Raw genomic sequence first — 23,518 nt, forward strand, 5'->3', positions numbered from 1 at the left:
GCTTAAACATTTGTAGCAGTCATAAAGAACTGCGATTGGCAACAAAGAACTTGCGCAACTTGTTTAAGGCTAGCCCTAAAAAAAAAAAGAAAATTATGCCGCCATAGCACTGCCTCGCTAACAATGTTAAAGTGGAAGGTGCCTGCTCACCTAGCTTTCTCTGAGCGTAATGTTGCCAAAGAAACAAGGTAATCATAACAAGTCATAGCTACAAGCCAATTAAAAAGGTTGTTGCAAAAATCAAGCAGGGGAACACCTATGCTGGTAAAGGTAGCACTGAGGTTCTGCTTTGGTGGGATTTTATAATTTTTTATGTTGGCTCTCACGTTTGTCACATAAGGTAGTACAATTAAACCTTTTTATAGGTATGCTGTATATTCAATATTTGTTACAAGCATACACACAGATACTGTTGACAAAAAAAAAGATGTTATATTTAATCTACATTTACTTCATTACATATAGATACTTTGTTGTACCTGTGTTCATTGTATTGAGGTTCAACTGTATGCTGAAAATTGAAACTACTGGCATTACTTTTCGTGATTAGCAGCGTTGCACTTAGTAGTGAAATTTCCACCATCCTAAATTTTGGATACCTGCTCTCTGAGTTTCTACTGACATATGGGACTTTCCTGCATGTTTCCTTTGTCTAGGAACGAGATGAAGGACTGCTACAGTTGGCTTCGACGCAAGGCTGCCTGGAGCAAGCTCTTGTGGTTGCGACTGAAAAGGACGCTCGCATCCGCGAGCTCGAAGACCTCACAGCCAGCACACAGGCAGCGCTGGACGCACTGAAAGAGGAAACAGCTTCGCTCTCTCACTCTCTCGACACTGCAGGCAACAAACTGCAAGAAGCTCAGCAGAAGGAGATGCAACTCGTAAAGCAGCTGGAAGAAAAGGAAGCTGCCATCACTATGTTGACTGAGGAACAGTCTTGCATGAAAGAGGTGAAGGCCGAGGCTCTGGCATTGAAGGAAAGACTGGCCGCCCTTGAGAGCCTTCAGGAAGATGTGGAAGAGCTGAGGCAGCAGCTTGTCGAGCGTAATGCGGAGAGGGACGAGTTGCATGTGACGGTGATGCAACTGCAGAATGATGTTGAGGCCAGAGAACAGGAAATTAACGCGGCCCAGCTGCGGCAGCTGCAACTTGAAAGTCAGCTGGAAGAGAAGGAAGGTGTCATGGCTGCCTTGGCTAAGGAACAGTCTCGCTTTAAAGACGCGGAAGCCGAGGCTGTGGCTATGAGGGAGAGACTGGCCACCTTCGAGAGCCTTCAGGCAGACGCAGAAGAGCTGAGGCACAAGCTCGTTGAGCGAAATGGGGAGAGAGACAAGTTGCACGTGATGATGATGCAACTGCAGAATGACTCTGCGGCTAGAGAACATGAACTCGACTTGGCCCGACAGCAGCAGCTGCAACTTGAAAGCCAGCTGGAAGAGAAGGAACGTGTTATCGTGGCCTTGGTTGCCAAAAAGTCCTTAAAGGATACAGAATCTGTGGAGAGAATGGCTGGCCTTGAAAGCCTCCAGGAGGACGCGGAGGAGCTCAGGCGCCAGCTCGTTGAGCGAAACGGTGAGAGGGATGAGCTGTGTGTGACGATGATGCAGCTGCGGAATGACGCAGCGGCTCGGGAACAGGAACTTGGCTTGGCACTCGTGGAGGCCTTGGAAAGAGAGGCAACGCGACCGTTGAGGCTGCTCGAATACATCAGAGACTGCAACGCTATGCAGGACCACAGCGTTTTGTTGCCGGAAGTTGTCGCCACACTTTTCGAGATGTACCGCGTTGCTGTCGGATTCCTTGAGGACCTGAGCAGCGCGTTGGAAGCTCGTCACGGGCACCTGCAGGAACGACGTCAACGGCTCATTGAGGCACAAGAACAGCCTCCTGAGGATGGGGTGGCAAGCGTGGAGTCGTCGCTGCAGCAGGTGTTGGCTCAGCGGCAAGCGGTGATGGAACGGATTGATAGGTTGAAGAACATTGCCAGTGGAGTTGCACCTTGGGCAGAGTTGCCATTGTACGTGCAGGGGCCAGGGGCCTTTCCTGATTGCAGTGTGCAGGACAGCACTCTTATGGCTAATGCACCATGTGACATCATGGAGTCCTCGGATGAATCGACTAGTATTCACCGTGCAAGGTGAGCCTTGCATGTTTAGCATGTGATGTTATCTCAGCTGGTCTTTAGACTGTAGAGGTCTTGCTTTTTAATGTGAAGCTTTCTAGGCGAATCCTCCCAGTTTTCCGACTGTGGCTGCTGTTGCTGCTGCCGCCACCTTGCTGAATAGCTCATACATAGGACACCACTCATATAATGAATTGGTTTATATTTAGCCCTGTCTGTACTATCAATACAGGTACGCATGTGGCTGGATCTGTTTTCTACAGAATTACGTAGTGAAACAACAAGTGGCATCTAAATGCTCTTGGTTCAACAAATTGTCTTCAAGCACATTATTCCTTTATTAAAGCAAATGTTTTTATGTCTTCAAGGTTTCTGTGAATTTATTGTAGTCTTGAGTGACCTAAGTTTTAATTATCATGAATCAACTGTAAAGAACAGAAATTTTAAAATCTGAGCTCTTAGGAGGTCTTTTAGATGCTTGCACAATTTCGCACAATGTTTTTTCTTTGCAGTTCTTCACATTGTCAGACTGAAGCAGCCTTGGGTGAAACTGATATGACCAACTTGTCCACATGCGAGCTTACCCTGTCCTCGACCGACAGTAGTGAGGATGAGCTGACTGAGAAGATGGCCCATGTGTGTAGCCTGCTAGCAGCACTGCGTCAGTCATTGCAGGGCCTTCTGAATCAGACAGCAGCACCTCCTCAGACGCTGACTACGGTACCACGTCTATCACAGTATGCCCGACGCGTCGAAGAAGAATACGTTGCGCTGCAGGAATCTGTGGACCTCCTCAAGAGAAGGCTGCCTCGCTTCGAAGCGCAGGAACCTCCGTGTGCTATCAACGTGGTGTCCGAGCTGCGTGTGCAGATTGATGGAACTGTTGAGGCTGCTGCATCAGTTTTCTTCTCGCCTGCTGGGGGCCATGACAGCAGCACAGATGAAGAATGTTATGCTTCCTTTGAAGAAGAACAGAGCTCTCCTAACAAGCAAGGAGGTCTGCAAGAGCCTTCGTCTCGGCAAGAACCCAAGATGGACAAGAGTGAGGCATTGAAGGCAAAGTTAGTGGCGTTAGCAGTCAAGCTAGACGTCTTCTTGACGGCACTTGCAGGATTTGATAGCAAGGAAGCTGCAGATGAAACCAATCTCGAGATGCAAGGCGAGGAATGTGCGAAGCTTCTCGACTACCTTGAGATGTGGGCCATGCGCTTTAACGAATTTCTTGGACAAGTGAAAGAAACCTCAGCTGAAGTTATGCAGATTCTGCATGGTGACGCAGTTGATGTTGAGGATGTAAGTGGAGATAAGCCCTTCGTAGCGACAAAAGTTGCCTTGCTTCGGCAGTTTGTGCAGTCCGCTCTTCAGCAAAAGGAGGACCTCGAAAAAGGCACAAGTGCTCTCCAGCAAAGCCTTCTGGACGAGCAGGCTACAGTGAAGGCATTGAGGCAAGAGCTGGAGGAACAGGAAGAGAAATTTGCTGAACTGCAACTCGAATTGCTCTCCGTGAAGCAGCAGGCAGACGGGACTGCTGCAGCTGAGACAGAAAGCTTATTGAAGAAGATTGAGGAGTATCAGCTGACTGTCAAGCAGCTAAGCAGTGCACTGGAAGAGGTTGAAGACACACTTCAGGCCACGTATGCTGAGAAGCAGAAGTACGAAGAAAGTGCCACAGAACTTCAGGTTCAATGCACCAGAGCAGAAGCGGAAAACCAGAGAGTTCAGTTTGAGCTCTCGCAAGCAAAGGATGCCGTTGAAAAGGCACAGGCTCAAAATGACAAACTCCTCACTGATCTTGCAGATGCCAAAGCATCCTTAGAAGCAAGTCTGAGCCTGGCTGAGCGAGTTGACGAGCTGGATAAAGAGCTATCCGAAACAAGGCGGAAGAAAAAGGAAACAGAAGAGAGGCTAGAGGATGAAAGCCGTCAGCTTGCTGCCTTGAGGTTGAGTGTTGATGAGCTTTTAGCATCTAACAGAGTGCTTGAAGAGTCTTCCATCACTCTAAAGGAAGAGCTGCAAAGTGTCAGAGCAGTGCAGGAGAATCAAGTGGCCGAGATTCGCAGCATTTGCATGGCTATGGACGTCGCCTTCACTGAAATCTCTGCAGTTGGAGACACGGGGGTGGACTTGAGTTTGCTGAGAGATGCCCTAAGCCGAAGGCAGCGAGAATTCAGCAGCCAGCTTCAGCAACTGGCAGACGAAAAGTGCGCTGCGCTGTTGGAAGTGTCCGAGCTTCGCGAGCAGTGCTCCCAGGCACATGCGGAGCGTGAGAGGCTTGAAGAAGAGAAGCGGGCAGTGCTGCGGCAGGCTGAGGAGCAGGAGCTGGAGCTGCTCAATTCCGATTCCTTGCTGGAAGAGAACCGAGTCCTCCAGGCCGACATGGACAAACTCGTGTCAAAACTGGAGGAACTGGAGGAGTTGAGGATGCGTGTTGCTTCTCTGGAGGAAGAGAAAAGCGCTCGGGACGAGCACATCGCATCACTCCTGGTGTTCCAGACTTCTGCAAGGCAGGTGCAACTGCAGCTGACTGACAAGGAGCAGCTGATAGTTGCCCTTGAAGAGGAGCTGCAGCTTCTCAGACCCAAAGAACGTGAAATTGAAGAGCTTCGGCAGCTTGTTTCTGCACTGGAAGGTAAGCTTAGTGACCTGAAATCACAGTATGAGGCTGCCCAGAAGGACCTTGAAGGGCTTTCCCACTTACGAGTGAAACTGCAGTCTGTTGAGACTTCGGAGGCCGAGCTGAAGGGGCAGGTTGAGGCACTGAAGGATCGCAACGAATGCCAGGCGCAAGAGCTGAAGCAGCTGATGCATGAACTGGAATGTCAGCAGGCCTCGGCCGAAGTGTCTAGTGGTGCTCTGCAGGTGATGAGAGATCAGCTTGCACTGGAGAAAGAGAAGACTGCTGTTCTTACGGCAGACGTCGCTCGGCAGGTTGCAGAAAACACAAAGCTTGAGCAGGCTCTTGAGTCTGCTCAGGAAGGGGTCAGGAGACAAGCTGCCGCGCAACTTGCTCTCGAAAATAATATTCAGCTCTTGGAAGAAGAAAAAATGTCAATAGCAGAGCTGCTAAGATCAGCAGAAGAAGAAAACATGTCACTCAAGTCTCTTCTGGATGAAAGAAATGCCATTAATGAGCGCCTTCATCAGCAGTACAAGACTGAACACGAGCGGTACGAGCAGACGAAATTCAATTTAGAGCAGATTCTTAAGGAGAAGCAGCAGTACCTGCATCAACTGAATTTGTCCCGTGATGAAATCAAGGATATGTTGGCTTCAAAGGCAGCTCTAGAAGAGGAAGTTTCCACACTGTTGCAGAAGGTGGACATGGCGACAGAAGGTCGCACCCAGGCAGATCATGAAGCTCAGCGTATTAGAACCTTGTTGGACGAGAAGACATCAGAATCCGAACAGCTTCAGCGTGAACTTCATGCAATAAGCAGCCAGCTTGAGCAGTCAAAAATTGAGCTGACACATTTGGCTACTGAACAGGAGGCACATTTGTGCCAGCTGAAAGTCGCTCAAGGTGAAATTGCTGTGCTGTTGGCTTCAAAACTGGATCTTGAAAACGAAGTGTCTGAGCTGTTACAGAAGTTGGATGCCACCAAGAAGGACTACTCTAGAGCAGAAGACAAAGTGCAGTCCATGAAGCAGACGCTGAAGAAGAATGCTTTGGATATGGAAAAAATGCAAGCGGACTTCGACGAACTTAGAGACGAACTTGAGCAGTCCAAGTCCCAGTTTGCACAATTGGTCGCAGAACACAGAGAGAGTGAAAGTCAGCTGAGGATGGCTCAAGATGAGGTCGTTAACCTCTCAGCTTCCAAGTCTGCATTGGAGGCTGAGACACACACGCTGTTGCAAGAGTTACACATTGCAAAAGAAAACTGTGCTCGAGCGGAAGGTGAAGTGCAGGCTTTGCAACTTTCGCTAGACAAAAAAACGTCGGAAATGGAGTATGCTCAAAATGATTTTGTCATGGTCAGTCAGCAGCTTCAAGAGTCTCAATCTCTTGCAGCCGAGTACTTAGATAAGCAGAAGCAGCTGGAAGACCGTCTGAAGAGTGCCCAGCAGGAAGCTGCAGGGGTTGCAAATGTCAAGTCATCTCTCGAACAGCAGGTGAAGCAGCTGACGACCGAGGTAGAACTGACACAGCGGAAGTGCCAACAGGCTGAAGATGAAGCAAGCAGCCTCAAGCAGTTGCTGGAAGAGAGAGACTCTGATATCCAGTGCATCCGCAGTGACCTCGAGGATGTCCGCAGTCAGCTTGATAAGGCATCACACGCTAAATCGTTACTTCAAGATGAAATGAAGATTGCCAGTGAAAAGCTTCAGGAAAGCGTGAAAAAACACGAAGAACTTCTTGAGGCTCACAAACAGTCCAAATCTGAGCTTCAAGTCGCCCAAGAGAGGCGGGATGAGCTAGAGGCATTGGTAAGCATGAATTTCAATATCCTTTTGTCAGTTATCATTATTAGCTGCTGTTGTGGGTGGGTTCTGTCAGCTCTCATTGCGTCCGCAATGTCATCTGTGGACCAGAATATTTTACCCTCACTTCTACTCTTAGAGCAGGCGCACCTAATCTCGACCTCGCTCATCACCTGTTGGCGTGACTTACGCTGGGGCTACAGATTTGGTGACACGACAGCCGATGGTGACTGAACACTGGCAACAAGCATTTCCATAAGGACAGGCTGAGTGCTATTGTGGCTGTTCATTCCACCTGTTTTTGCTGTCCCTGGCGAAAGATTGCCGCCGTCAACAAGTGCCGAATATTCTGGTCTACGGATGGGCACCGAATCTATGCTAAAAATTTTAATACGAGCGCCTCCCGGAAAACCACACTGCACCCGCTCTCGGGGCCTCCAAATTCCAGAAAAATAATTGTTGCCTCCACTGTCGCAGAAATGAGCAAACATAATTGCTTGCGCATATATGAATGATTTAATGCTTTTAAGGCAATGCCACTGCTTTTTATGCTTCGTCGGGGGTCAGAGTGGTGCACCTCGAAGAGTTGGCTTGTGAAGGCTAGCTGCGTAGTGTAGCGCTCCTTCCTTGTTTATTTCATTCCTCTACGTTTCCAAACCCTAAGCCTTAAGTTTTTTCCCACCTTATGCAATGTCAGTGGTGATGTTACATCAAGTGCAATACTTTGTATGTGCCAGCCATGTGCACCGTTCAACATTTTCTAGGAAATGGCACGTATATTATCCTAAGGGGAATATATGTGTCTCCACTTGTTACTGCAATAAATGATGTACCGAAGAGCTTATCAGTCAGCCATCTGGGCACAACAAAGCTGCTTTTCTAGGCAAAGCACGATCCCGAGACCTGATGTCATTTTAGAAAAAAATGGGATTGTTTTCCCTTCTCGCATTCTTACAGTTGAAGCAATGCTGCATTAGGTTTAATTTTCAGCTGTAGTTGAAAAGGATAATGAGAAGCCATGAACAATTGAAACATCAGAAGGACAAAATTCCATGAGTCTGATTCACGTAGCAACTTCTCCTAGAATAAAAAAGAGCGTTTTGGGTTGCAACCTTGTGACTAAGGCCAAAAATACTTAGTACCAACAGCTGCCATTGACACTCTTAGTTGCTTTTGAAGCCGCACATTTCAATTTCTGTGCAGGTTGATTCGTTGACATCTCGGCTGTCAACATCGGAGACAAGGTACGAAGAGCTTGAGTGCAAAATACGCACCGCAAAGGCAACCATAAGGCGCCAGGAGAAAGAGCGCAGAGGACTGGACGTCGAGGCTGAGCAACTTCGTGGCAGACTGGCACAAGCCGAAATGGAGCTGCAACAATCTGGGGGCGCACGCATTCAGGTATTTGCTCTTTCGTTGTGCAGCCATGCCTTGTTACACCTCGAGGCTACCGCATGATCTTGACTATATACTGTGTCTTATTTAAATATAACAACCCATGGAACTTGCAGTACAGTTCGACCTGTTCAGGTGGATAACTGAAGAGGCAGACATACACTTGCACAACAGATGGCAATGTCCTAGTTGCTATTCAAAAAAGTCCCTCAACTAACTTTTTAATTATTGCCTTAAAGTGCATTTTGCAATTGTGAAATTGACGCTTAGCAGTAGCAATAAAGTCGTGGCTACCTAGCAGAAATCTTGTGACTTTTACTAGGTATCCTGTAGATAGCTGCGATTTTGACATATCCACAAGGGAAATCGCGAAGAATCACTTGAGGATTTCCCCTAACGTTGTCCCTTAAAGCTGTTCTGCATTGTGAGACAAAGCTGCTTAAAACATCAGTGCACTTGATGGCACATTTCGTATTATGAAAATCTCAAGGCTGTGAGGTTTCGCGGTCAGTGGGCATGCTGTGAGTGCAGTATGGTTTTTTCAATTTTGCAATTGCAATGTGGGTCCTGGTCTAGATAATAAATTAATTAGATTCATTAATAATTCGTAAATTGGTGGTTATTGCATGTTTACTGATGTCTTTTGCCACGATGGTGTTGCTGAAAGTAAGCTGTGTATTAGCTAGAGTATAAAAGAAATTTCTCTATGGCGACTTCTATTTTCTGTCCGTGAATGCTCACAGTACTCTTTCACAGAAGTCATTACCTGTAATTTGTCATGTATTAAGTCAGGTATGTAAGTTGCTTTGTTGCGTATTATCCAACACAATATTGTACTATTATTGCACTGTTATCGCCAGCTTGAAATTTGCGGTATTTATGTTTGGTTTGATGGTTCTTGCCCGTTTCATACTTTGGCTGCAAACACACTCAACAAAACAAACAAATATTGTTTGCAGGAGCTGGAAATGGCACTTGAAGATGTGCGCAAGGAGCTGTCTGAGAAGCAAGAGAGTGTTGTTGAAGCTTGGAGCAAATTTGATTCCGTCAACACCGAGCTGGCTCGAAGCAAAGAAACGGTTGCCTGGCTGCGCACCCATATGCGTACCTACAAGAAACGCATTTCTGAGCTGTAAGGATTCACAAGCATTTGTCATTAGTTCAGCTTCATTCTTGAAAGCCATTTGTAGTTAAATTTTATGCCACATAAATGAAAAGGGCGGGTCTTCAGGTAGTGCAGACAGAGAAGTCTTCGCGGAAAGTGTTTACATTTCGAATATGAGACGATGCATTATGAAGAGTTCCCAAAAATGGACAATTTTGGTACAAAAAAACAGCCATTATCTCACGTTTGAGGTGATTCAGAGCCCAGAATGTTAAAAACCAGCACAGCTCACCAACACGAAATTTCAGGTTAGCTAGCATCCACTACCTTCTGGAAATCTTAAAAGGCCATACTCTGAAATCTACATCGTATCAGGTGCATGTTTTATCTATTGGGCACTTCCAGTGATTATGCTAGCCATCACAGGAAAGGAATTAAAAATGCCCAGGTTCAAATGTGAACCTTTAAATACATTGCTTGTGATCATTACGAGTATTCACAGCACAGTGAAACTTATGTACCTGTAAAATAGTGGTTGGAATGTGGGACAAAAAAAAAAATAATAATGGTGAATTTCACTGATCGATTTGGAGCAAGCTTTTTTACTCTGGATTGAAGAATTGTATTCCATTAGTCAATTTGGAGCAAGTTTGCTTGTTCGATTGCTTGTTTCCTGTCGGCTCTTTGAGGCAGCGAGCTGTCTTGCTCTGCTGTTGTCGCACTGGTACAGCGAGAAGCTTGAGGGCTACATTGAAAGCAGTGATCTAAAGATCACCTTGATGCCTTTTGAGAAGGGGAACTGAGGAGCTTGATTTGTGGTTAATTAGCCGTAAGAATCCAACATATAATGAAGCCAAGCAAAGCATTGGGGAAGCTATTTGTAGTTTATAATTAACGTCTAGAAATGATAAATTAAAGGGAAACGAAAGTGAATTAAAAAACAACTTGGCAGCTGTGGGAGCCTCAAAGGGACATTGAAAGGAAATGTTGAGTCGAGCTATATTAGAAGGTTACGCTTCTGTGACAATGAATGCATTGTTTATAGTAAAAACTTGAGTTTTTGCAAGCGGGAAAAGCAAATTGAATTTAATTGAAAAGGACAAAAATAGAAAATTAGAGTTGCACCACCTTTTAAGGATCATGGCACCCTTCATTTTACGCAAGCACTGGCCAATCCACAGTTATCGGTAGAGAGGGAGATTTATGTGGGGATCACATCAACTAGTTCGTTAACGTACGGGCGATTCGAATTGAGGAGTAGCAGCTCGGGTGGCAATATTCTACGCAACAAAGTCGTGTATAGGCAAAAAGAAAGCAAGGATTGACTTCTAGACAAATTATATACGGGTCTAATCAGGTCTAATATTTTCCTTTCGTGTCCCTTGAATGATTGTTAAAATTCTAGACGCTGAGGAAATCGTGTGTCGTTTCCAGAATACGCTGTGTGGGGGAAATTTCTGCAGTAATCATGCATTAAGAAGAGGTTTGCTTTCCACTGGCAGATTCAGGTTGCCAAAATTTGAATGCACGCTCTTAGATTTAGGCAACTGCCCCAGACCAGCCAGCAGAATAGGCAGACTTCAGCACCTTTAGAGCACTTGTGCAGCAGACATGGCAGTGGCATGATGACGGTGGTCCTCGTTCCTTTCCTGTTGTTCTTGGGCTCAAGGCAACATATTCGTTTTCCAACATTTACAAAATGTTAGTGGCCGCCGAAGGACAACACTGCCGAGGAGAATTCCAATGGTGGATGCTTTCAGTAAAGCTGGCGGTTGTGTTTCCTCAGCTCCACTCCTCCGCTAAAATATTTTTATTCTCACGTCCCAGGCCTTGTGATCTAGAAGGCTAAGTGGGTTTGTCATGATACAAACATGTTTCTTACCATAGTTGCCCTCCAGCTGGACTGCTAGTGTCGGCATGCTTTGCGGCAGTGGCGGTATAGTGAAACACGTAGTCTAACCCCTTCTCACTCTATGACTCCTGTAGGAATGGTAATGTTTTAAGGAAATATCTCGCATCGAGAAAGACAAACGAACAACAAAATTATTTTCAGTAATGTGAGTGTTGGCAATGCTTATTATACTACAAGCTTTGTTAATTTTGTTTTCTTTTTTTGCTGAAGGTATATACGTTTTCTTCTCAAAATTTTTGGAGTCTGCTGTCTAATGCTTTATAATCTGCCTCGCGTGGCACAAAAATGGTTTTCGAATTATCTGTGGCCACATTTGTTCCGTTATGATTGTGAACTGGGAAGCCCGAAGAACAATGTGCTGCTTGCGACACATTTTTTTGGCAGCTCACGAGAAATATGCTCCCTCCGATTCGTTGCCAAAAACCTGAGCTGGAATTTCTTCCTTTATTTTTTTCCCCCCAACTTGTCATTCAGATGCACGTAATATAAAATGTTGTCTTTGCTCAAAAAAATTTCACCACAAAGATTCGATGTTTAACTAATTAACAGAACTTGAAAAAGGGGGTACCAGCGAAACACAAAGGACGCGCACACGAGGAAAAGGTGTTAGACACGGATGGACGTTGGACCTTCAACTGTTCATTCAAGTTCATCATGCACCAACTGGCCCAAGAGCTTGCACTAATGCACCTAATTAACAGAAACCAATTAACCAGAAAGGGTTAATTGGACTATTCATCACAAATGTGAGAATTGATGTGTAATGTCTGTGTTGGACTTCATTGCAGGGAGAAGAAGCCCGGTGCCCGTGCAAACGATGAAGATAAAGAGCAGGGCGCAGGGGCTACTCCGGCCACGCCTGCCGAGTCCGTTCCCACAGTGATGCAGCAGCCGCCTGTCGTCACGCAGCTGAGTGTGTGTGCCGAGAGCCCATCCAAGGCGGAATTCCGCATGACTGTTTCGGCGCTCAGGAGCCCCATGTCTGCGACTGGAACTCCGGCCGCAAAGCTCTTTAAGAGAACATTGTCCAAGCCGGTCTCAACTACCAAGTCCGCCACAGACGGTCTCCCGTCGGCTACTTCGAAAACGACGACGATGAAGCGGTCGCTCTTTTCTCAACCACGGTATGGTTTCAAAGCAGCATTTTGAGCTAGCAATAGTTTCTTTAGATTGAAAAAAAAATGAAATTGAATAATTCAGTAAATCACACATCTGGTTCATGAACCAGTTTATTTATTTATTTATTTATTTATTTATTTATTTATTGTCATACTCTCAAGGCCCAGGGGCATTACAGCGAGGAGTGGTGATTATTACAAACAAATTCGTTAACAATATTCTTGAAGTTTGTGGCGTCACAAATGGCAGTTTGGCTGGTGATGGATCCATTACCTAAATACTAAATCTCAAAGAGCAATGCAGTTAAATCTCGATATAACAAAGTTAGTATAATTGGCAATTTGCTTCGTTATATCGAAATTTTGTTAGATTGAAATTTGATCTTTTATGCAAATACATGCAGTCGCCAATTGTTTTCCTTGATCCTCCGAATTATCTGGCTATCGGGAAAATGAATTTTAAATGGGAAAAAATAAACATAATTTTGTTGAATTTGAGAGTTGCAGACAAAAGACAAGGTTTCATGCCTTGTTGACACTGTCTTCACATCAGCTATACAATGCAAAGCCAGTCGCACCTTTTTGTCCACTCTGTCCCCGTGGCTGATAGTTTTGCCCGCAGTGGGATGACGCTATCATGAAAGGCGCCTGCAGCTAGGCACGAATACTTTGTCTGCCTCTCAATTCAATGTGTCTCCGAAACTCGACAATACGCAACCTTCAATACCATGCCATCTCCGATCCCCCAGCCTTAGCACATGTGGTATATTACCTCTAAAACAGGGCACGCGAGCTGCGTACGCACTCAGCCACACTGACAGCCATGCGGCAACAACCCCCCCCCTTGGCCCTTACGCTTGCTTGATCACGTTACCACAAGTTCGCTTCCCTCCCCTTCTTCTCCTAACCTGTGAACGGGCAGTTTGTGCTCGTCAAATACCAGCCTTCTCTGGTCACCTTCGCACGCTGTCACTTGCACCTAAACCAAGCACTAGTCGGGGCGCAATAGGATCTTAATACAGTTGGGCTCAATAGGGAACACGACGCTGCTCCATTTCAGCCGTCGCTCTCAGTTGCGCGGCGCGTGATTTGAGAGTTGTGTTTACAAGCAGCCGCTTGTAATTTGATCATCTGCTTCCACGGAAGTTTCCATTTTTTGGCTCGGTATTCCTTTGCGGCGATAGTGAAATTTCGTTATATACAGTTAAACCTCAATGTAATGAAGACGGTAAAGTCTGAAATTTGCTTCGTTATATAGAAATTTTGTGGTATTAGAATACGACCTTTTATGCAAATAAGTACAGTCGCTGATCAATGTTTTTTTTACATTGAATCCGACAAGGCTTTCCCGATTTATCGGTCAATTGAAGAAAGCGAATTTGAGTAATGATAATAATAACAATGAAAATCAATAAAAAATTTTGTTGGATCTGAGTCGGCAATGAAAGATATGGTTTCATTCTGTGTCGTCAATATTCTCTCATTGGCGGCACAAATTAAGCGAAGCCGGCCATTCTTTTGCTTCCACTTTGCTCTCACAGCTGATAGTGTAGCCCCCACAGTGGGACTATGATAAGACTGTGACAGAATGTGACGCTGCTCTGCTTCGCTGGTCACTGTTGGTCGTGTGGTGCACGATTTGAGAGGTACGTTCGCAAGCAGCCGCTTATAATTAAGCCATCTGGTTATCTGTGTCCACAGAAGTTTCCATTGATTGTCCTGATGTTTCTACGCGGAGGCAGTGAAATGTTGTTATATTTAAATCGTGTATAAACACACTTCGTTATATTGAAGTTCAAAATACATGGTGTTCTATGGGCAAGAAGTTATGAGAAATGAAATACTGCGTAATATCTAATCTTGTTCTATTGAAGTTCGTCATATTGAAGTTTAAATGTATTAAAATTGCATATAAACAGTGGTGCACATTGAGGTTCAAAATATATGATGTTCTGTGCAAAACAAGGTATGAAATGTTAATACTTCATTGTATCGTGCATATCATTGTATTGAAGTTCATTACATTGAGTTTAACTGTACAAACAAAAAGGCATAAGTAACAGAAGAACATGTTAAACACACACAGACACACACACTTTACCAAATGGAATCATTGTAAAGGATAAGCTACTTGCAGGAGCATCGGCTTATAATGTGCGTGCACAAGCTTTTTGTTCAAACATGTCCTGTTTCAAGGTGGCTATAGAATATCTGGCATGTTTTATTCATATGGGCATTTCATTCCAAGCTTTGGGGCCTGCAAATAGCATTGTGTGATTGCCATATAATAATACATTCTCAGCATCCTGCTTTTTTAGCTAGTGTTTTTGCAGGAAGCAGCAGTATTTGTTTGGCACACAACAGGTGGTCTGTTAGCGCTTCGAAACCCTACTCTCACAGCTGTCTTGCCTTATGTAACGTCCTTGTCTTCTTTACTGAATGCACAATGAAAATGCAAACAGCAATGTACAGCAGCAAACAACATTCATGTGTAACTACATGGAAGTCCGACATGTAATTGCCCTGTAGGTGGTTTCTAAGTGGGGAATCTGTGTTTTGTATGTTTCGAGTATGCGTTTTGGAGTCTGAATTAAGCTGCTGTTACAAATGCACATGAACCTGGTAATGAAGCAGTGCATTAGAGTAGTTTTGAAATTGTGTTTTGAAATTGTCTTTTAAAGAAAGTGCGATACAGTACCCACCATGGTAGCACAGTAGCTATGTCATTTTGCTGTCAAGCTTGAAGTTGTGGATTCGATTTCTGGCAGGGGCAGCAACCACAGCTGGAAGGGGCCTAAATGAAAAAAACACTCATGCGCATAGATTAAGTTCACATCAAAGAACCTCAGGTGGTCGAAATTAAATCCTAACTACAACGAAATTTTGGATCACGTTAAGAGCTCACTTTAAGATAATATAGATATAGAGAAGTCTCTGTGTAAAATTTGACATTACAAATGGAAGCATCATGAAAAACTGGAAAAAAATACCTATTTTTGATACTGAAACTGAAAAAAGAAATGCAGTCATTACAGCTTGATTTGACGAGCTGTAAAGATGATTTTAGTGCGTAGCTCCTTGGTTTGTTGCCTCTGAGGTGGCAACAGTGCGCCCGTGCAATCTATGGAGGCCTCACTGCTGCATAGCGTAAATGCTGCCACCGCGGGGTGCTGCTATGAGCCTTCTCGCCATTGAGACGCGCATGCTCCGATTGATCTCTGTAGTTCTCTGTGCGGCACTCGAGCCAGCCCGAGCGCTCGGTGCCTGTGGTGCACTGAAAAATCTGACGTGGCATGCTGGGACTTGCATCATAGTGACACCACTAGGTGCATGCATCATCTGAGGTGCTGTTTACCGGCTCGTAACAAAAGAATATGCCATTACCAGCTCTGGCTTTGCCAAAATTGATCCTGGGGTATATACTGCTCATTTGTAACAAATTTAGCCAAAGTAAAATTTCGTTTCAGTTGGCCTTTAGAAGGGGCCTGAACCACATTTTATCGAAGTGGAGAAATACATTCGAAGTTAAATTAGGCTATTTGAGGAATATTTTGACACAAAAAGTACTTCAATGCGTTCAGCAAAAGCAAAGTTATTGGCAATCAAACACACCTTTTGCGACGCTTCTGCTCCTTCTTCAATGCCTTGCACTGCGAAGGCTACGGCGGAGTGGGGCATGCCCACAATGTTCCGCCTACCGAATGTCACCGTGGCGCACAGTTCCAATTTGATTTTGGATATTCACGTAGACGCCACTATTTCAGATTTTGGCGTGTACGATGCACCAAACGTAGCCAAGCATGCCAAATGTGGTTGTCCTAAGCAAACCGCATTGCCCTCAGCCAGCGGGCTCTTCGCGGCATCCCACGGCGGCCATGGTATCATTCTACCTAGCAGACCGCAAGCTAAATGAAACAGCAGTGTTTGCTTCGTGCACGATAGGGCTTGATTGTGCTCCCGCCCCCTTTCTGGCTGTGCTACGTGGTGTGGACCGGCTTTGTGCTGCACCAGCTTGACCAACTGATAGTAGCCACATCCAACTTGCACATTTTGAAGTGCTGTCGTTAACTAGACCGCTACGAAGTGAAGTCTGTCAAGCCATCTAACCAAGAGCGGCCAGGAGTGTGAGCGCACGCTGGCCAGCGTGCATGTGGTCTGAGCTTTAAAGGGACACTAAAGTGAAAAATTATTTCTTCTGCATCAGTAAATTACCGTTGTACAACACAAAAAACACTTCTCTTACAACGATAAGGCGTTTGGTAAACCAGAAAAAGCGCAACAACGAAATACGGGTGGCGACGCCTACTTAAGTTCCCGCACCTGGGGGCTGTGACGTCTTGGATTTTGATGGCATCTTCTAGGGCCTACTAATTATATGTAGGGGGGTACACATTGACTACATTGTGTTCTAAAGGAACCAAATATTAAACGTGGTAAGTTTCGGGAACCCTTATTCAGCCAACGCGGCCCAAATTCGAAAACATACTTTGGAATCCCTGACGTCACGCTGACGTACCGGCGCTGGGGTTTCGGCGCGAAGTTCAAATACTGATACTTGGACCTTCATTTTCTCATCTAATAACTTGACTATTTTTTTTAAATGACTGCCTGCAGAGTTCTCAAACAATGCTTCATTAGTCTAAACTTACTTATTGTTTCGCTTTAGTGTCCCTTTAAGGTTCGCGTGGTTCGAGGCTAGCTGAGTGTTCGAAACTAGTCAAAATTAGTGAGACACGACAGCTACGACACCGATAAGTAGAGTGGCCAAAGTTCAATTCCTATGTGGGCGGCCGCGGCCATGTGTGAGCAGACGGTGGTCGGCTTCTTCTGGAAGTGCATAATTATTATCGAAATTCGAAAGCACATTCTTGCTTACTTCAGCCGGCTTATTAAACTGCGTCAATAAGTACACACAGTAACAGTAGGAAGAAGCACATTGATCCAAACACTGTTCTTGACTGATGTCAGGTATTGGCCAATAGCAGCCGCACATGGGAAGGCACCATATTACGAAATAAAGCGGCCGACATAGAGCGAGGGGCAGGCTTCTGTTGAAAAGAGAGCGTTCCAGAGAAACGTGACTTCGCACTCTGCTTGTGAGATCCGTGCACTGCGCACGACTGCATAATTTGGCTAGTATGTTCACAGCAGCGTATGCTATTCGCGGGCTGCGTTTTTTTGCTAAGCCCGAGGGATGGTTCAGGGCCCCTTTAAACCAGAGCCCCTCCACTACAGCACTACAGTGTCCGTCATAACCCACTGTGTTGTTTTAAGATGTTAAAACTCATAAGCGCACTCGCCTGGTGGGCCCTGTGCAATGTTTTTGTCTTCTGTATATAATATAAAGAAGGGCTGCTGCAGTGTATACGTGCCAACAACGGCTGCAGGGAGGCACTACAGTGCGCTGGCCCAATAGGAACGCAGCTGCTACCTGGTCTGTGCTCTCTGCTATGGCAGCCAACGAGTGTCAGCACGTAGACTATTCTTGAATTGTTCTTGAAGACCTCAGTTTTCTTAGAGACTTCTGCACCAGCCAACTATTGCATTTGGAAATTTTGACGACTATTTCAGAGTCTCTTTTGGCTGACCATGTTTTCGATGTACGCCCGCTAGCATTTTGTGTCAGTCTTCCAAGTTTATTACTTGTATCAGTCCTCGTGAGGGTGGATGTGTTTTTGTTTGTTTTGTTTGCTAAATGCTAAGGAACAGGGGAAGCCTGACAGTCTAGAATTGCCCTCCTTCACAGTACCCATTCCCCTTCTGCCAAGCCACGGGAAGCGGCAGTCAAAGAGGAGCCCTCAGCAACTTCCGTGTCGGGAGTTATGACAAGGAACCGCCGTGCTACGACTGCATCCCAGACTGGCTTGGGACGGGAGTCAGCACTTCACTCCAAGATTGCAACACCGAAACAGCGCACTGTGCCCAATTGTAAGTACTATGCTGCAAAAGTTTAGTAGACCTGCAATAGAACTGAAAGCTTGGCAAACGATTCATTGTTGAATTCCAGCACCCACAAAAGGCTAAAGACGCGGGGGCTGAGGGTCCGTGCCCACTTTTTAATGTCTTATCACTACTAATTGTACACTCCTACGGTATGCCAGGTAAATGACACTAGCAGAAACGTCTTGGTGTTGTCTCGGGGAAAGTGCGGAGTCGTTCATGGCAAAGCAGGTGGAATTGTGTAAGCAACATGGCTCCAGGTAATTTTTACCATGAAAAAAATGCTTTAGGCTGGCAGCTAACAGGTTGTGCCTGCTGGCGTGACCATTGGTATTTGCAAGTTTTGCATTGGATGCCAGTCTGTTTGTTGTGCAGCCTCCTAGCAGTCGCCAGTGTGAATGCACCTTGAGCTCTTGACTAGTGTTAGTAGCATAGTGTATAGCTGGCACAGATTTTGAGCTAACCACTCTTCACTCTACCTTTAAATATTTCCAGTTGTAGAGAGGGCCTTCCCATTGGAGTCTGTCACTTCCAGAACGTTCCTTTACCTGGCAGCCTCTGTGTTCAAAGAGCCCAACGTACATCATTTCATATTCTTATGTCTTGCCGGACTCTCACTTGATGTGAACGTTGAAGCCATGTGCCAAGGCCTCCCATAGTACTGCAGCAGTGATCATCGCTGCTTTCGTCATGACTTAGTGCAAAGTGCTTGTGCCAGCTGAAGATGCTAAACGTAATGGAGGGGTAGCTGGACATGCTGATGAAAACCGTTTATGCTCAGCTGTCACTTCAAGCTCACGTGCATTGCAGAAGACTCCACCATACTGTTTAATATAACATATCTCTTGCAGCAAACATTGCTGGTATGAGAGCACTAGTGCGGTGCAAATAAACAGTGAAGCAAAAACTCTATTAAATTATTAAAACATTTTTGCCTAGGACATGAACGTCCATGCACCCTAAATAACTTGCTATGATGTCTGTTTCTACCATCAAGTTTCGGTTTCAGTCCCTGGAAAGTGGATGAGTCATAATGCTATGATATGCTTGCTCCATGATACATTGGTTTGTGCGTACTGCAAAGATGCTGTACGCTGTCTTCGAGGAACCATTGTTCATCAGTTCATGTTATAACTGTGCTAATTCTGTCTGTAATGTGGCCCGCTCACTGGCTGGGCCTGCTTTGTGTGACACTTGTTGCGTCTTGTCGTGGGCCCAGCATCCTCAGCACAGGCATCTCTCATGGACAAAGAGAACATCAGTGATGCCTCCAGGGATGATGCGGCTGCAAAGCGTAAGGCACAAGAGTCTCCCCAAATCCGTCCAAACACGAGGACCCGGAAGCAGTTGGCCCTTGGACTGTCTCCTTTTGGCAGGGGTCAGTTGTTTTTTTGCCACACACCCGAGAAAAGGTTGCCACCGCGGCTGGCAGCTTGCTCGCGGATGAATGCTGCACCTCTCAGCTTTGCCTTTGTCGCACGGAACTTGCACTCATGCTCATATCCAGAATGCTGTATATGTGTCAGCTGTTCTGAGCAGTACTGCTTTCCTTTTCTTTCGGTGGGAGTGGTGGTGGTGGTGGTGGTGATGTTGATGCTGACAGAGCCGGCATTTTGGAGATAATCGGGTTGTCTAGAAGCCTCCATTCTCCCTCAAGCGAGTTGCCATTTCTGAGCAAGCCTCCAAAACTGAGCAGTTACTGTTCAAAAGAAATGCACATTGTATAATGAGCAGTATGCAGGTAATGGAAAGCTGTCAAGTAATTTTATTCTGCTTTAACTTCCTGTGTAATAAGAAAACGTGACCAGAAGTGCCACCTGGCTAGTGGGTATTTTTGCATGTTTAGATGACAGGACAGTAAGCTTCACAAGCATACTTACACTTGGCAGCTTTAGTCGGGCATTTGGGACTGCTGTGCATCGAGAAAAAGGCACCTCCTTAGAGTTTCCTCAAAGACAAGGCAGCACATTGGCGTGGACATGCAACACTCAGATGAAGAACTCTAATTCAAACCAGGTGGTGTGCTATCATATTGGGCATCTCTTGGCAGTCCAACCTTGTGACCTACCGGGTGGCGTAGATGACGCACAGCAACGACCCCTGTTTAATAGGTGCGGCTGTTACAAATTCTGTGAGACGTCATATCACCATTGCAATAACAAGGTTGTGTAGGTTACATATGATGGCTAATGCAAGACCGTTGCGACGCTTCGTGTGCGTCGGGAGATATGTATCTGAGTGCGAGTACTGCATGTTGGAACTATGGGAACGCATCTTGCTTGCTGCATGTTCCTTGCAACTTTCTGCAGTGGATTGTGGATTTGATTCCTGGCCCTGCTGGCCACATTCTGACAAAAAGTACTATGCTCATGTATTGTGGTGTGCCTGGTGGTTCAACAACCCCAGGTGGTCGAAAGTTAATTGCGTCTTTTGCAGTACCAGTTTTGCATTCGGACATATGTTAAGAGAGCAACTGACATGTCTTTTTCGACTTTCTTTTATTCCATTAAGTCAGTCAGTCAGTCAATCAAAAAAGTGTATAAACCTTAGAAAAAATACTGGCGAGTGTCTGGGTGCACCCTAGATAACTTGCCATAAGGTCTGTTTCTACGATCCAGTTTTGGTTTCTGTACCTGGGAAGTGGATAAGTCATAAAGCCATGTCACACTTGCTGCTTACATTTCTATGTGATAACTATGGCCCCACCCACGAGCATAGCAAGAAGAAATGTATGAATTGCACTCATTCCTATTTTTTTTATGAGCAACATCATCATAACTAGCCTTATTGCTTCAGGACGTCATATAACATCGATGATGCCAGGTCCAGCATTTTGAGACCAACTTTAGCATAATATAAGTCTTTCCCAACATTCATACTGGATAAGAGTAATGTAGTAGAGTTTTTACAACTTTGAGCGTGCCTCTCACAGTACTCCTTTAAACTCCATTGACCAATCAATGCATGCAGCTTGCTATTGCACCTGAATGCACCATCATAGCTTGCTTACTCTGACTGTTTGCTTGATCAGGCCTTGCTGCACATTTATGCCGCAGCAATATTATGTCCTAGTTTTATTGTTCTTGGTGTCGGTGTTGTCGTGCCATCCTGTATTTGTGGTGCATGCGAGCACGGGCTGTCACTGGGTCTCCCGTGGTGGCACTAGCTCAAGCCCAAGTTCGTTTCTCTGCCACTCCTTCTCGGCCCCCTTTTTCTTTATTGCTTTGCCTTGGCATAGTGTGTTGCATGGAAAATAATGTGCTCAGGTGTGTTTAACTGAGAAGCGTTTCCTTACAGCCAGTTGGAGAAGAAAGAAGAAGAAAAGGTTTGAGTATTTCCAGTGCTTCAGATCATGCAGCCTTTATAAAAAGAAACAAAGCCACTGTGCTCTGTCTTAGTAGTAGGCAATGCTGTTGAAAATGAGGGTGAATTTTTTCTGTGGTGCGCATTCATGACCAAATTAAAATGTCACATATAATAGAAGTCATAACACGTTAGAGTAATGTCATGGACGGCCTGTAGATCTCAGCTTTAGACCACCTCACTACGAAATGCATAGAGCCATGCACTTTTATGGCTTTGTTATGCCTGTACAGATTCTACAGCACTATGCCTTCATTGGGAACTGGAAAGAGCTAGTACTTCACATGTTGAGAGCAAAATAGAAAAATAGTATAGCCATAATAAATCAGCATAATGAGTACTAATGAGTGCTGCAGATTTATACAACCCAACAGCAAGGTGTGCAAAGGGTACTAAACATTTATTATCGCACAGCATTGTCTGCTAAGTATGAAATGGAACCTGAATGTTGTGAAGTCCTGGCGCTGTGTTGTGTCAGTGAACATCCCGAAGCCAGAGTGCTCTGTTAGGGTTAAAGCTTACTCAATTAAAATAAATAAATAAATAAAGAGAAAAAAGAAAGAAAAAAATACTGAGTACACGTGTTTGAGGTGGCAGAAGCATTGCCCTTAGCTTTCTTTTGGTTATCCTTAACAAAAGCCTTTGCATTGTTAGAAAGAAGTCCTTGCAAGCCACATAAGCCAGCACTAAAGTTGGGTAAACTTGCTCTCTCGGAGGGCAGAGGTGGCTGATATATTGACGACAGAGTGAGTTGATCCCAAACGTCCCCGTGAAAAATTTGAATGTGCTCTGAAGTGAGCAGTGGAAAATTAAGCTGATTTGGGTAGAGTGAATGGATCAGAATCATTGTGGGAATAGACAGCACATGAGCCATTCCGCCCCCCTTCTTGTTCATGTCCCAGGGCGGCTGCAAATCCACACCAATTACTTTATCTGCCCTCCCTGAAAATGCATTTACTGCAGCGAAGGAAGAAGAAATTCTGCTCCACGTCGACCATTGGAATTCACCATTAGATATCATTTCTAAGAGTGCTATATGTACTCGATTTCTCTTAACGTGCACTTTTTTTTTTTTTCACCGAAAAATTTACTGATGTGTGACATTCACGTTAGGACCGAGTATGAAATGAAAACTGCAGCAGCTGGTGCCCAAATCTCGCGCCCCAGTCTTGAATCCCACCTTGGAGGCCTTGGGCAGTGCTCATGAGTGATGCCAGTTCCTTGTGGCTCGGATGCAATAAGTTTTCTCTTTATAAGAGAAAGAGAGAAAAAGTCTTTCCCAACGTGAAAACCTGGTGAGGGAACAATTGGTGATATACTGCATTTTGCATTTCTTTAAGTTTGAAAAATCGGGGTGTGCGTTATGATCGAGTAAGTACGGTAGCATATGTGACCAGTGGCGTAGCAACAGGGGGGGCCGGGGGGCCTTGGGCCCCGGGTGCACGGGGCCAGGAGGGGGGGGGGGGGGTGTCATATACGTCTGAAGACACCCGAAAATTGTCGAAATCCTCGCCTTCCTCGACTACATCCGAAGGGGGGGGGGGTGACAGAAGTGCTAAGGGCCCCGGGTGCCAGACGACCTAGCTACGCCACTGTATGTGACTAGTAGTAGGCATGCCTGAAACAACTGGTTACCGTTTTGCTCTTCTCTCTAGACTCGTCAAACATACGACCCAGGACAGAATCGACAACATCTTCTCGTGGGGTGAGTTTGCATCACCTACTTTAATATTTCATGTCGCATGCTAGCATATTCCACCTGCCGTGGCTGCTTAGTGGCTTTGGTGCTTCGCTTCTAAGCACGAGGTCGTGGGATCAAGTCCTAGCCACGGCAGCCACATTTCGATGGAGTTGCAATGCAAAGACGCAGACAGGAACGCAGACAACGCAGACAGGAAGGGAAGGCAAACACAAGCGCTTGTTTTGGTCTTCCCTTCCTGTGTGCATTGTCTTTTTGTAGCGCAAATTTTCCTTGTCTATAGTGCAAGACCAATTAGCCCAACAATTCATTATTCGTTACCTATGCGAATGCATTAGTAAGCGCGCTATTATAACTACGTATCCTCCTCAACATGAACTGTTGGTAAAGCACCTACTACAGTGGCTGAATAACTATGGTGTTCTGTGCAGATAAGTATGTG

At 45.4% G+C, this 23,518-nt stretch overlaps 1 protein-coding gene across 2 annotated transcripts in view; it reads left to right on the forward strand.

The window, feature by feature from the left end:
* LOC135897037 (centrosome-associated protein CEP250-like) overlaps positions 1 to 23,518 on the forward strand; it is a 45,271-nt gene that overhangs the window by 19,027 nt on the left and 2,726 nt on the right. The window contains exons 12-19 of one of the 2 annotated variants that reach the window (XM_065425602.1): positions 657 to 2,137; positions 2,635 to 6,550; positions 7,748 to 7,945; positions 8,899 to 9,071; positions 11,745 to 12,080; positions 17,821 to 18,002; positions 19,234 to 19,392; positions 23,033 to 23,082. In XM_065425602.1, the coding sequence (XP_065281674.1) occupies positions 657 to 2,137; positions 2,635 to 6,550; positions 7,748 to 7,945; positions 8,899 to 9,071; positions 11,745 to 12,080; positions 17,821 to 18,002; positions 19,234 to 19,392; positions 23,033 to 23,082 (6,495 nt within the window). The remainder of the gene's footprint in view (positions 1 to 656; positions 2,138 to 2,634; positions 6,551 to 7,747; positions 7,946 to 8,898; positions 9,072 to 11,744; positions 12,081 to 17,820; positions 18,003 to 19,233; positions 19,393 to 23,032; positions 23,083 to 23,518) is intronic. The other variant, XM_065425603.1, reaches the window with a different exon arrangement.

Source organism: Dermacentor albipictus, chromosome 5, assembly GCF_038994185.2.
Source record: "Dermacentor albipictus isolate Rhodes 1998 colony chromosome 5, USDA_Dalb.pri_finalv2, whole genome shotgun sequence".
Lineage (NCBI taxonomy): Eukaryota > Metazoa > Arthropoda > Arachnida > Ixodida > Ixodidae > Dermacentor > Dermacentor albipictus.